General features: G+C 34.7%; 1 protein-coding gene across 1 annotated transcript in view; it reads left to right on the top strand.

Moving 5' to 3' along the window:
* FBXL4 (F-box and leucine rich repeat protein 4) overlaps window positions 1-13,926 on the top strand; it is a 69,042-nt gene that overhangs the window by 13,953 nt on the left and 41,163 nt on the right. Inside the window, 2 exon segments of the mRNA XM_025042835.1 lie at window positions 8,256-8,601; window positions 13,867-13,924. Coding sequence (XP_024898603.1) covers window positions 8,256-8,601; window positions 13,867-13,924 — 404 coding nt within the window.

The following is a 13,926-nucleotide window of genomic DNA, read 5'->3' on the forward strand; positions in this document are numbered from 1 at the left end:
GGAAAGAAAGATTACACATATGAAGATTTAATGAATTCTTCATACCTTAACACCTCACACCATAATATTCATAGACTGTGAAATTTGTCACAGAATTTAGTATAAACAGAAAGCATCATATGAACTAAGTGGGACTTGGGCCAATCTGAGAAGTTAGTAGGAAATTTGACTTCTTAAGTATTTTCAGACAGGCATCATGTTACTGCTTTTAAATACTTTGAGGCAGTCCTTAGGGGATTAGCTTTAATGTTAGGTGAATGTTTTTATAACAAGCATATTCATTTAAAAATAAGTATCGCTTTAAGTAATTCATGTATTCTCTCTAAAAGCCTATTTATTTACATCATTAATTTGCATAACAGTGCCTCTCTTTTGCTTTGGTACTGCAGCCTTCTGATTTTTTAAAATATAATTATTTGACTAGTAGTATATTTACATGTTTCAATAATTTAAAAAGTGCATAATATACCCAGTCTTGCGGTTACCCTGTTCTCCACATGCCTACAACCCACCCTCCCTCAAAGAAACTGTTTTATCCACTTTTTTTGTATTTTTCCAGTTTGTTTATGTAGAAATCAGCAAATACAAATATATTTTTATTTTCTTTCTACCCCCAAATAAACACACTATTCATATTGTTCTGTTACTTATTTCATTTAGTGGTGTATATTGGATATTTCTCATTTTTTTCTACAGTTGCAAATAATGCACAGTGTCTATGTACCCCAACTTATTAACCACTCCCCTATCGGTGGGTACTCAGTTGTTCCCATAGTTTTGCTATTGTAAACATTGATGCAGTGAATAACCTTACCATGAGTCACTTCACATGTGTGCAAGTATATCTGTGCGATAAATTCCCAGAAGAATTGCTGAGCCAAGGGTCTGTGCATTTGTAATTTTAATATATAGTACCAAATTTCTCGTAAAGAGGTTCTCCTATTTATATTACCACTAGCCATGTATGTGCATACCACATACAGGTTTTGCCAAAGCCTCACCTATAAAGTGCGTTAATACATTTTAATATCATTGTTAATTTGGTAAAAAATTAGGTTAAAAAATGTTATTTTATTTTTAAGTTAAAATTATTTTATTATCTCTGAGGTTGAATGTCTTTTCATGTTTAAGATCCATTGATATTTCCTTCTCTTTGAGCATCTGGTCATATTATTTGCCCATTTTTCTATTTCTTGTTGATACTGCCAGTTTTTAGGTCTTTATAACTGTTTATTAATTCATTCATTAAATATTTGTGTGTCTACCATGTGCTAAGCATTGTTCTAGGTATTGAAGATACATCAGTAAACAACGAACAAAATAGACAAAAATTCCTGCTCTTATGAGCTTATTCTAGTCTCAGGGCAGTTTGTGGGCACCTGTTAAACTGTAGGACTCCAGGTGCCAGTGGAGGAGGAGTGGGGGCAGGGATCAGCTGCCACCTGACACATTGCTTCCTCCAAGTCCCTGTCCTCTCAACTGTAAGGGAACACCTTCTAGCATACTAGGAAACAAATACAGAGTACAACTTAACTCAAGTTGTAGATGGCTGTTATAATCTTTGTTTTGTTTTGGTTTGTTTTCAGAATTACCTTGATAATATATTGTAAACAGTATTATTAATGAATGGGGAAGGGGAGGTAGATGTGAGGTAAAAGGGGTCAAATATGTGGTGATATTAACGAATTAAAAATAAATTAATCAATTAAAAAATTTTAAACACAGAAAACCAGGCTCTTTTAATTTACAGTTTTAGTTTTTTTTTCCTGAGAGAAAAAAAACTATTTTGGGCAGGATCCTTTCTTATGTGAGAATTGATTTATTGAACGCAGTCGTTCTTTGCCTCTTACCTATACAAAGTTATCTACTTTTTTTCTTAAAAAGCTGAACAAATTTGGGGATGAAATCTATGAAACATGTAACATCTTTCCTCTAATCGAAAAATTAATGTCTACATAACTAGTTTTGAGTACAAGTTATGCTCTTGTATTCTTAACTAAGAGGTGTAGTGTGTGATTACGATTAAAGTGTAGGCTTCATTTATAATATATCTCTAATGCGCTTAACTGATTTTTAGTTTTTTTTCACAGTAAATACCATTTAGTTTTTTTCACAGGAAATACCATTAAATTTTAGGAGAGAAAGAATCTAACCAATATATATTATTGCAGAATAAAAAAAGGTCTTTTACTTTTATTGATTATGAAATCAGTAGATGTTTCATTGTTAAAAACTTGTTAGAAAATAGCAAAAGAGAAAACATACAGGAAAAAAACCCTACAATTTTGTGCAGATTCAGTAACTATCAACATTTTGGTAAATTTTTTGACAGTCAGAAAACATTAATTGAACACCATCTCTGCGTGTTCATGCTGGGAACAGAACAGATAGCCAAATGAATGTGGCTTGCGTTCTTTGAGTTTACAGGCTGGCCTACAAGAGGACCACGAGATTGTAGGAACCTTGTGTTGGCAGAGGGAAAAAAAAATCTATGAGGCTCAGAGAAGTCTTCCCTGAGGACTTGACTTTGAGACCTGAGGGTTGAGAGAGGCTTTAGTTTGGATAGGAAAGTTGGGGAGAGAACAGCACATGCAAAGGTGAAATCATGAGGAGAGATCTTGGTGTTCAAAACAGTGAAAGGCCAAGAGTGTGGAAGATAAGCTGTTGAAGGGCCACAACCCTGGGAGTGCCATTCTTAAGATGTAGACTAGTAGTTTCCAGACTTTGGGATTTCATAGAGCTCTTAGATCCAGTTTTCCAGATGCAGACCTTGAGAGAACTATTTCTGTCCAAATGATTTGTTATAGAAGCGCTCCTGGAGAAACCTGTAAGGGAATGGGGAAAGTGCCGTGGGGAAGGGAAGAAGTCAGGCAAGGATGTAGTTTCATGTGTGAAGTCTCAGTCTGCCCGGAGGCCAAGTTGCTAGGGGGATGGTTCTTACCTTCTGCACCAATTATCTTGGGCTATGGGCTGGGGTAGTGGGCAAGGGAATGAAAATGGCAAATTGGAGGAGGAAGAAATGACAAATTGAGGTTATATTAAAGAGGCTGATTGGATTAAGGCACATGCCACACTCTAAATGAAGAGGCTCCAAGAGCCCAGGTAGTTTTCTGAAGAAAGCTATAGGTGGAAGCCCTTAGGAGTGAAGCAAGCAGAGTAGGCTGACCAGGAGAACTGACCAGGAGATCTAAGTGGAATACAGGTAGTGAAGGTCAGCTACAGTAAACTTAGTGAACATAAAGATAATAAAAATGACAGAACTGATATAGGGTTGTTCGATTATTTACTTTGATAAATAAGCATACATGAAAAAGACAAACAAATGAAATACCAACATCATTTATTATCACCATCATTTCATAAAAGCAACCTCAGTTTATACTGGAAAAATTAGCCTGATAAGAATCTCGAATCAAGAATTGTTGGTAAATTTACATATATATATGTATGTATTTTTTTATATACCAATATATTCCTTTTTTTAAAAAAAAATTTGTCATAGAAAGCTCCATCACACACTGTTGTTTGAAAACCACTGGACTATACTGCCTTTTATCTTAATTGAGAGCACAGATTTATGCCCACCTTAGGAATTAGCAAATAAGAGAATATGTTGGAGTAGCTCAGGAATTTGTTTGCAGGAAATGGACTTGTAGTCTCAGAACATACAGAATTTAAAAGCCATCTTTCTCCATTTCATCCTGTTGCATTTTTCTTTTAAAAAAAAAAAATTAATTAATTATGGTGACATTGGTTAACGAAATCCAATAAGTTTCAGCTGTATACTTTAAGAGTAAGACATATATATATTTACGCTGTGTGCTCACCTCCCATAGTTAGATTTCTTTCTGCCACCACATATTGCATTTCTTTGTTCAATGAGTGAAGTACAAAAGTTGCAGGTAGTTCTACAAGATCTCAGAGTCTTAAGACTTCTTGCCTAGTGCCCGATTAAGAGAAAAGAAAAATGGTAGGAATAGTGTCATGGTCCTGAAGATAAGATCTTAATGGATGCTTGTGTAAGAGTCAGAAAATAGGCTCGTACAGGGTTACATACTGGAAAAGAGACGGAAAAGAGGAGGAAGAATATGACAAATTGAGATCATTAAAGAAACTGATTGGCTAAACTTTATTTGGAGAATAAAATTAGTGGTTTGAATCTTTTCTGGGTTTAAGTGTTAAAAACATTTAAACTGTATAACATTGAAGTTAAGAAAGCAAGGAGAAAGAAAGTGACTGTCAGAGATAATTTGCTGCCAAAGGGAGTTACTTAAGCAATGATATCAAAATTGGTAATGGTCTGGTTTGGCCCCCTTGACTTTGTGGGCAAAGAAGCATGATTTTGACATTTAGGGCAGAATTGACCAGATATTTTACTGGTTGATTCTTTTTAAAGCAGATTCCAGTTTGTAAGTTTCAGTTAGAGATGAGCTTGGAGGCAGGGAGTGAGTAGGTACACCCATCAGAATGCATTTATTCTTATTTTCCTGTTCTATCCCTTCACTTTCAACTGGTGAAATGGAAGGGTGTTGGCAAGAGAACTTTCTTTATGCTGGCTACTAGATATGCTTACTAACTAGGAGAAATTTTAGTTACAGGGAAGCTTTTTGCATCCATGTGCCTGGCTTCCAACCTGAATACCTTAGAAAACTTGCTTTTTCTGGTTTCCATTGATGAATATCTTGCTTCCTCTCATCATCTACCTGCTGCTTCCAGGGATCCCGAGAGAGACTTCCTCAGTGGGGTAACAACAGGTCAGCAGTCACACAGAGTGGTTTGTTTCTTCGTTTCCAAGCACTGGCCACATAGTAGGCATTTGATACAATCAACAGAAAGAAAAATAAGTGGGCTGGTGTAGAGAATGCTGTTGGTTACCATTCCAGAATTAAGTGCTCTGAGTACAGACTGAAGCACAGCCTGAAAGGGATTCCAAGCTGAATTTTGCACATGTGATACTGTGGATTTAAAATACTTACCTAGAACATTGGAATTTGTCAGATTTGTGCAGTAGATAAAAACAGTGTGAGTATATGTAGTAAGCACATAAATGTACAGACTACAGGGGCCATGACTTAAAGCAGTTTAGTGACATCAACACTCTCCTGGGTCCAGAGGATTAAGAGTTGTGGTCATCTACAGAAAGGTGTGTGAGTGTCTGTCTATCTGTATGTATGTCTGTGTACATGTGCACATTTGTTTGTATTTGTTTGCTTGTTTTCACTAACTAGTTTTTAAGATTCTGGCTTTAGTTTTCTAGAATAAAAAGATATTGTCATATTCTCTTGTTTTTAACTTTGAAATAATATATTCTAGTTCCATTAGGGAATTTTAAACAAAAATTCACTTTAATGCAGATATCCCCAAATCAATTTGTTTTGGTCTCATAGTTAATATTAACTTAAATGGCCATAGACCTATAAAATAATTTTTCCATCTTTTTATCATTTTTCTTTGTTATTTTTTAGATTATCAAGAAAAATCAAAATAAAATATAAATAAACCAATGATACTTGAAAATTTTTATATTTAGATATAGTTTTAAATGTTTCTAAAAAACTGATATTTATATTGTTCTACTTTAAGTATGTTATATTTACAGTTTATGATATGTATATAGCTAAATATATAATGTCCAAGCTATGTAGAAGTCAGAAGCAAGAATGGTGCTAAAATAGCATTTATGCTGATATGTTTAAACATACTAGAAATGTTAAGAAAGTCAATTAAAACATCATCTTAACCTTGTCTATTCTGGAGGATAGGGAGGGCATTAATAGATTAATACATTATTAAAGTAGCACATTTCTGTTTCAATCACTGTTTTCCTTTAAGCTTCTATTCGTGATTTTATAATTTAATTTACATTATACCATAAATCAAGATAAACATGAAGAACATGTTTTGTTTGTGTATTTATTTATTGTAAAGGACCTGGCAGAGATGATTTCTATATTACATTTTCAGCATTTATGTTAAGCCTCATAAAAACTCCTCACTGAAACTAAAAAAGTAGATTAGTTTAGTTCACATGTACTGTGAACCAGTACAGGTGGTTATATCACAGGGTCCTAAGTGGTCCTTATTTCTTGGACATGAGACGTTCCTCCAGCATCTTCTGATGTCATTTTGCAGTGGCAACAAAAGGATAAGTAAAACCAAAGTTTGAACTTTCTCATGCATTTCACCATTTACTTCATGATTCTTGGAACTATACTGTCCAAAATTTGGACTGCATTTTCCCTCCAACGTCATTTTAAATGTTTAAAACTCCTGTTCCCCTCTGCCTATATGGCTAGCTCTATTTAACTGCATAGATTTCCGTTAGAGTGTTCCATTCAATGCCATTGTTAAGCTCTCAGAGCACTTCTTAGGTCTAGGCTGGCATTCCAAGTTTGCTTTTCGGCATTGTCACAGGAAGCAGGTGCTCAGCCTGCTTTCCTTTCCTCTTATACCTGCCACAACCTGCTCTATTCCTTAGAATTCTTCCTCTGCCTCCCAAGATTGGTTATAGAGTGAGACCAGTCTCTGTAGTCTTACTTTCATGTTGTCTCTGAATACAAATACTCACTGGCTCTTTATGTTTGGTGGATTTCATTCCTAATTTTTGTGAGAGAATCAACTAAACAAGCCAGTATGGAGTGGTTATAAAAGTTCTAGAAAATGCAAAAGTTCCTACTGTTATAATTAGTGATATGTTGGTTAGAATCCTCCTTGAGCCCCTGCCTTAGGCTTTTATTTCTGAAGGTCGAAATGACCATACTTCCATCTCCATTCTCCCAAGATTGGTGCTACCTGTTCTTCTTGCTCCCATCTTGGCCTAAAGACCATTAGGCTAGCTGTATGTTGATGACTTCTGTAGTTTTGGTTCAGATTTCTCCCCAGAGTTTCACACTCTTTTATCTATTTCAGTTTCCTAAATACCTGGCCGTAATCAATTTTTACTTAGATCTCAGTAGGTCTTTGGGCCAAGGATATGAACTGACATTATATCGCAAGGGGAAAACCTCGCATGATTAGTAAGTATATAATACATTTTAAGTGTTATTAGTAATCAGTAAATTATAAATTATGCCATACAGAGATATGGCTCACTATGAAATCAGAGATTATTTTTAAAAATAAGTAATGCTTCCAGTGGTCATTCTCATATACTATTGACATAAGCTTCTTTGAAAGCAGTTTGTATATATCGAGAGACTTAAAAATATTCTTAGTCTTTGACATAAAACCTTTATTAAAAAAAGTTCTGCTAGCTAAAGTAAATAGGAATAGAGGAAAGATAGTTATTGAAGTATTTTTAGTTTATGCTTCTAATTTCCTCTGATACTTTAGGGAACAATATTAGAGAAATGGTTACTTATGACATATATTTGAGAATGTTATGAAGGATGTTATGAAGGATGCTGTGTTATGAAAGATCTTTAAATAATTTTGGAAAATATTTTTATAAGAAGACATGTGAAGAGATGCAATATGAGTTGGACCTTGAAAAATAGATGGGCAGATAGTTACAGGTTGGATATTTCATTGGAGGGAGACAATATAAGCAAAGACAAAGGTGGAAATTAAGTTTATTATCTGGAAAGTAGTGATTAATTTGACTGGAAAGGAGGTGTTCATTTTGGAGGAACAGCAGAAACTGTTATTCACCTGTTACGTGTTAGATACTTGCTCTAGGTCCTGAGGATACAAGGATGACTGAAAGATAACAACAATGAAAATTTAGAAGAGACAATTTCATGAAAATTTTAACAAAAGTTAATGACTAGTTAAAAGTATAGCAAAGATAATGAAAGTTTTGATTTTTGTATGACATCAGTAACAGAAATGGAAAAGCTAGAAAAGGAGACCCTTTGTGAGGCAAGATGATCAGTTTAGTTTCTACCTTGGTTTAGGACATGCCCAGGAGAGCTTTATCCTGTGTGCTTTATTCTTACTTTGGGTTTACTTTTTCTATAAAAGTGAATGTTGTTCTTCATGTACCTCTCACTACGTATTCCAGTTTTTAACTGACCAATGTGAAATCTGCCAAAAAGGACTTTCTAGGGAGTTGTAAAAATAATTTATGTAATAAAAATATTTTAAGAAATAAAATATTTTTTGTGTGTCTTGGAAACAATACTTGTGTTTGATTCGGTTCACCTTATTTAATGCCTTTGCTTTACACTGTAGTGTATTGAGCATGGGGCCATAACCTTAGGTAACAGTAAATCTCATTCCAAACTGTATTATAGGGAAGTTTCTTTCTTTGGCAGATGGGAGATTCTGTGGTCAGAGAGGCCTACGAAGGTGAATGCTTCCCAGGCTCGCCAGTTTAAACCTTGTATTAAGCAGATAAATTTTCCCACAAATCTTATACGGCTGGAAGTAAATAGTTCTCTTCTGGATTATTACACTGAATTAGATGCAGTTGTATTATATGGTGTGAAGGACAAGCCAGTGCTTTCTCTCAAGACTTCACTTATTGACATGAATGATCTAGAAGAAGGTGACTATGAAGAAAAAGATGGCTGTGGAATGGACAATCTTAACAAAAAGCTTAGCAGCACTGCCCTCAGGGAAGGGCCAAATAATGGATATTTTGATAAACTACCTTATGAGGTAAGCCAAAAATATTCAGTAGCAATATTGGATATAATGGTATAATTTTTTTTAAAGTTTAGGTATTAATATTTGTTTTGCTAGATATCAGAGAAATAGAAGCATTGGTAAGGTGTACATAATCCGATATACTGTATATTTTGAATTTGGAAAAACTAGACAAAATTATGTTAAGTAATTTCACCACTTTTATTTTAGATGACTAGTGATTTTTGGATAAACTATTAAATATGTTATCATATTACTGATTAGCAATAACTAAAATACATAAATCAATAATAAATTATACTCCGCTTTAAGTCATAATTATACAATGTAAATTTGGGCAATATGTGCTTAACTTTGTTTAGGTTAAATTAAAGATGTTTTACTATTAAAAATAAGATGATTAATAAGATTGTGAGAGGGATGCTTATTCTATTTATTAGTCCACAGTTTCTTTAAATGTCCTTTATTCTTTTATACCAACTCTATTTTATATTCTAACTAGCTATAATTTTAGTCTAAGCAGGTATAGAGTGCCTTTACCTAAAGTCTTGTTTTCAGTGTGTCTCTATAGGGGTGTTTCTACAGTATATTTAGTATCCCTGGCTCCTAGGCATCAAATGCCAGTAGCACACCTACTGGGGGTGGGGGGTAGGGCCAGGCATTTATATCCCTTGCTGAGAACTGCTGTGTGTAGTTAGAAAGAATATAATAAAAAAATTTTAAAGAAAATTTGATAACCTCAAATTTTAACCAGTTCATACTGTCCTCCTTCCAAATTGGTGGGTATTTCAGGTTTCATTATAATAACACAAGTAGTTTAACTTGCTTGGAACAATGATAGCCTCTTGCATGCTTATGAGTAAGTATAATGCCTGCACAACATTTTGCAATTAAAATGCTATGTATGGTACACCCTGTGAAGTAGCTAAAGTTGCCACATAAAGATGAATTTAAGGATCCAAGGTGATTCAGTCAGTAAGCTCTGGGACTGTGATCCAACCCAGGCCTTCTAGGTCAAGACTTGTGTTATAGAATGGAAGCTTCACAGATTGGACAAGACCATCTGGCCCTTAGTGGAAGGAGGGTGGAAAGAAGAAGGAAGAGTTGAGTTGGGGAAAGAGAAGAACATGTAATAGTGACAGTGTTGTTCCCCAGGGCTCCCAGGAGGATCTGTCCTAGCAGCAGTGGGAGCAGTTCATCTGGAGGAAACTAAGTCACTTCTTTGAGTCTTACCTATTTCCTAAAACTACAAAATAGAAATTTAAATTCAGCAAATATATTTTAAACAGTTTTATTGAATTTATACAGACCCGATAAAATACTTGACATGTAACATTCAAATGAATAACTGAGGGGAACTTCAAGCAGAGGGAAGAGAATGTACAAAAGTGAGAAGAAGTGAAACTGTGTGGGAACTCCATCATTCAATATGGCTGGAACAGGATTTGATGGCAGAAGTTGCAAGAGATGAAATTAGATGGAGACTTAGGGCTGCCTCAGTGCAGAACTCCAAAGGATACCATTTGCATGGATGCCATTGATTGGAACATCCCAGCATTGGCAGAGCATGGCTTACTCAACTGCATCATAGGGGGCTCTGTGAGTTTTACTGAGATTTGCATTTTATTCCTTCAGCCAGTGGTCCTATGTGTCTCCAGTACACAGCAACATTAGTTGGGGGGAGTCATATATACCTTAGACTTTATAGATCATTTACTTTTGGTAAAAAATTAGAGTATATCCAAGCTTATCCTATAGTAATTTCACATTCACTTTCTCGTGTTCTCTTGTATTCTTCATGTGCTTTTTTTTTTTTTTTTTTTTTTTTTTTTTTTTTTTTTTTTTTTTTTTTTTTTTTTTTAAGTGGGAGAGAAAGTGTGTAGTAATAGCTAACATTTCAGGAATTATACATAATATGCAGGCATTTTTGCACATGCTTTGGCCCACAATTAGAATAATTGCCCATGTGTTTAGCATCATGGAAACTTTGTCTTTCACGTGTGTCATGGTTTTAAAAAGATTGTGAACCTTTTTTTGTAGTCAGTAGGGAAACATTGAAGGTTTTATTTTATCTTTTAAAGGGGAGTGACAAAATTGAGATTTCTGTCTTAGATTACTCTGTTGGGAAATGAAGAACAGACCAAAAGGAGGTGAGGATGGGAGGCAGAGACACCAGTTAGGAAGCTGTTGCAGTAACTTGGGCAAGAACTGATGGTGTCCTGAATATTGTAAGGTTTGTAAAGGAGATGAGTGGGAGAAATATTTCAGAGATGCAGAAGGTAGAAATCAAAGGTAACTAGTGAGTGTGGAGACGAAGGAGAACATCATAGGACTTTTAGGTTTCTGAGTGAAATGACTCAGTGGATGGACATGCCATCAATCATAAAATAGTGGGCGAAGGTGGAAAGGGCATATTGACTTTGAGGTGCCTGTGATTCATCAAAGCAGACTTGTTTGGTTGAGGACAATAGGCAGTCGTTATTTGAGTTTGAAACTCAGGAGAAAGGTCCGAGTTTACATTTGAGTGAGGGGAGGGCTACCATGGTAGATGAAATTGACCAATGAAACTCTGCAGTGTGAATAAAGGGCCAGGAATAGAATTCTGGGAATACTAACATCTAAGAATCACATAGAAGAAGACACATCAGAAAAGGCACTTGGAACAAATATGAGATTGTCTTAAAAGCAAAGTGATAGGAAGCCAAAGTATAGAAAACATAAAAAGGATGTATTCGGTGATACTGCTGCAGAGAATAAGTTACAAGTGCCTACATGTTTTGGTCATTGAGAGGTCTTTGATAGTCCTTTATCATTACCAGTTCAGTAGAGGTGTGACCATAGATTGAGAGATGAGAAAACCTTACCTAGTATTTGGTTAAGGCATCAAGGAAGCGGGAAGAAGCAGAGACAAAAAGTGTTTACTCTGAATATAAGCAGAATAATGATTCTGTTGATATACTCTAGTTATAGGCCGTAACTAAGTAAGACTGTCCACCAGTAATGAATAATACTTGGCATCTTAACACTTCACCCTTTGTGTTACACTCAAAAGCACCCCAAGCCTTGCCATACATATCAAAATGAGGGAGTGTATGAAGTTATTATAGGTATATCTGTTCTAACTTACCTTTTAAAGGTAGTTATTTAAAGGTAATCCAAATTATTTCAGTGGGAAAAACCACATTTAAATATATCAAGTGGTATAATGTTTTATAGCTGAATTATAAGTAGAGCGGTTTTGAGGTTGGATAAACTGTTTTGAGGGTCCTTCCCATCATATCACGTCCTGTATTCGCTGTGGTGTCGAATAGTGCTTTATGCTAGCATACCTGAATATAAAAGCACATTTTGACAGACACTAGGCACTAGCTGAGTAATGATTAATGAATGTTGTCTTGTAGGCCTGACACCTGTTATCTTTTATTTAATCAAAATCCAAAGTGTTTTTTCACATGTCAATGTCATGGTCTCAGTGACTTTTCATTATTCTTTTTCTTTTCTGATATTTGCTTAAAATGTAATATTAATTATCATAGAATGTTTTCACACAATGTACATCTTTTAATATTTGTGACTTTTGTTTGGAATGATGCCAAAAATTGCTGCGAGTTATTTAAATTACAAATCATCTGGAAAAAGTAAATTATTTATTCTGTGATACAGGAATATATTTAACTTTTAATGCCTCTTTGTACTAACTGCTTAAAAATTCTACTGAAATAACTTTTAATATTGTAGTTAAAACAACAAATTTTTAATTCATTTTACAAATATTTAAGGTCCTACATTGCTGAGCCCAGATAGCTCATAGGTTCTTTCAAACATTTAAGGAACAGATAAATTCTATATTATTTCATCTCTTTCATAGCATAAAGAAAAAAGGAAGTTGTCAACTTTTTTATGAAGCTGATGTAACACTATGGCACACACCCCTTAATGTTATTTTTGAAATCCCAGTTCAAATATTAGAAGTGAATAGCAAAAACACCCCAAGCCTTACCATGCTCAGTAAATGTGTTAGTCCGTAGTGCTCATGCTTTATGTATACTCTTAAAACTTATTTTAAGTATCATGTTGTCACTCTTTATTTTTTAATATTTTTGCCTAAAACAGTGAAATTCTGACCTGAAATTAATACTGGGCCCACATAGTCAAATAAATTGAAGAAGAACATTTACATTAAAGGGCATATTTGCAAAATAGAAAGTGTAGCTAGATAAACACATTGCATAAAGTAAATTCAACCTCTCTCATCTAAAGATTTTTAACATTTAGCAAACATTTGATCTTTTATTCCTTTGTTTCTTGGCTCAGAATAGGCTATTTAGCAGGAATTCTTTGAGCATTAGTTTAGAAGCCCCCAAATGTTCACCATTAACAAAAAATAATAAATCTTGAACTAGTTCACGGAAATTATTTTAATTAGAAATAAAAATCTTTTTGATTCTTCCTCTTGAATACTTTTTAGTATCTGTTTGCCACTCCATCATCACTTCCAACTGCCTGAAGCTGACCCCTGTTTTCTCTTTCCCGGAATTCTGCAATAACCCATTGGCTGCTTTCCCTCCCTGCCTCCAGTAGTACCCCCTGCAATAATCTTTCAAAAACACAAATCTGACCATGTCGCTCTGCAGCTTAAATTCCTTCAGGACTCTTCATTGCTTTTAGGATAAATCCAAGCTCCTCTGTGAAGCTTTTTGTAATCCGGTCCTTCCCTCTCTCTCTCTCTCTCGCCTTTCACCTAGCTTGCTTCTCACCCTTTAAAGTTGAGCCTTCCTGTTACAAGTTCACTTTCACATTGCAGTTAGGCCTGTGTCTTGTGTTAGCCTCTAATAGCTAGCTGCCTGTGCTTCTCTCTGTCAAAGCTACTAAACCTTGTCATTGTTCTTACACCAATCCCCACTGGACTCTGAAAACTGAAAGCGAGAACTCTTTTTCTGTCACTGTTTAGTGTGTGGTAGATGTTTAGTAAATTTTGGATCTATAAAAATTGTATTATTCAATAGCTTACCAAAATATATCTTTGCACTGTAAAAAAAATATAAGTAGTCAATATGAACTGAGTACACTTAGAACAATTTTGAAATGTACTATAGTCTTATGTATGTATGGTTTCTTCTGCTTTAGATAATTCGGTTGAATATTGATTTTTCTTAGTATGTCAAAACTATTGTTATAAAATACATGATACTAATGTTCTTTATTAGACCATATGTGCTTAATAAGATGATACTTTTTTTTTATTCTTGATGGTCTTGGTTTCTCTGTTTTTTGTAGCTCATTCAACTGATTCTGAATCATCTTACACTACCAGACCTATGTAGATTAGCACAGACT

Source organism: Pteropus alecto, unplaced genomic scaffold (assembly GCF_000325575.1).
Source record: "Pteropus alecto unplaced genomic scaffold, ASM32557v1 scaffold7, whole genome shotgun sequence".
NCBI classification, from domain to species: domain Eukaryota; kingdom Metazoa; phylum Chordata; class Mammalia; order Chiroptera; family Pteropodidae; genus Pteropus; species Pteropus alecto.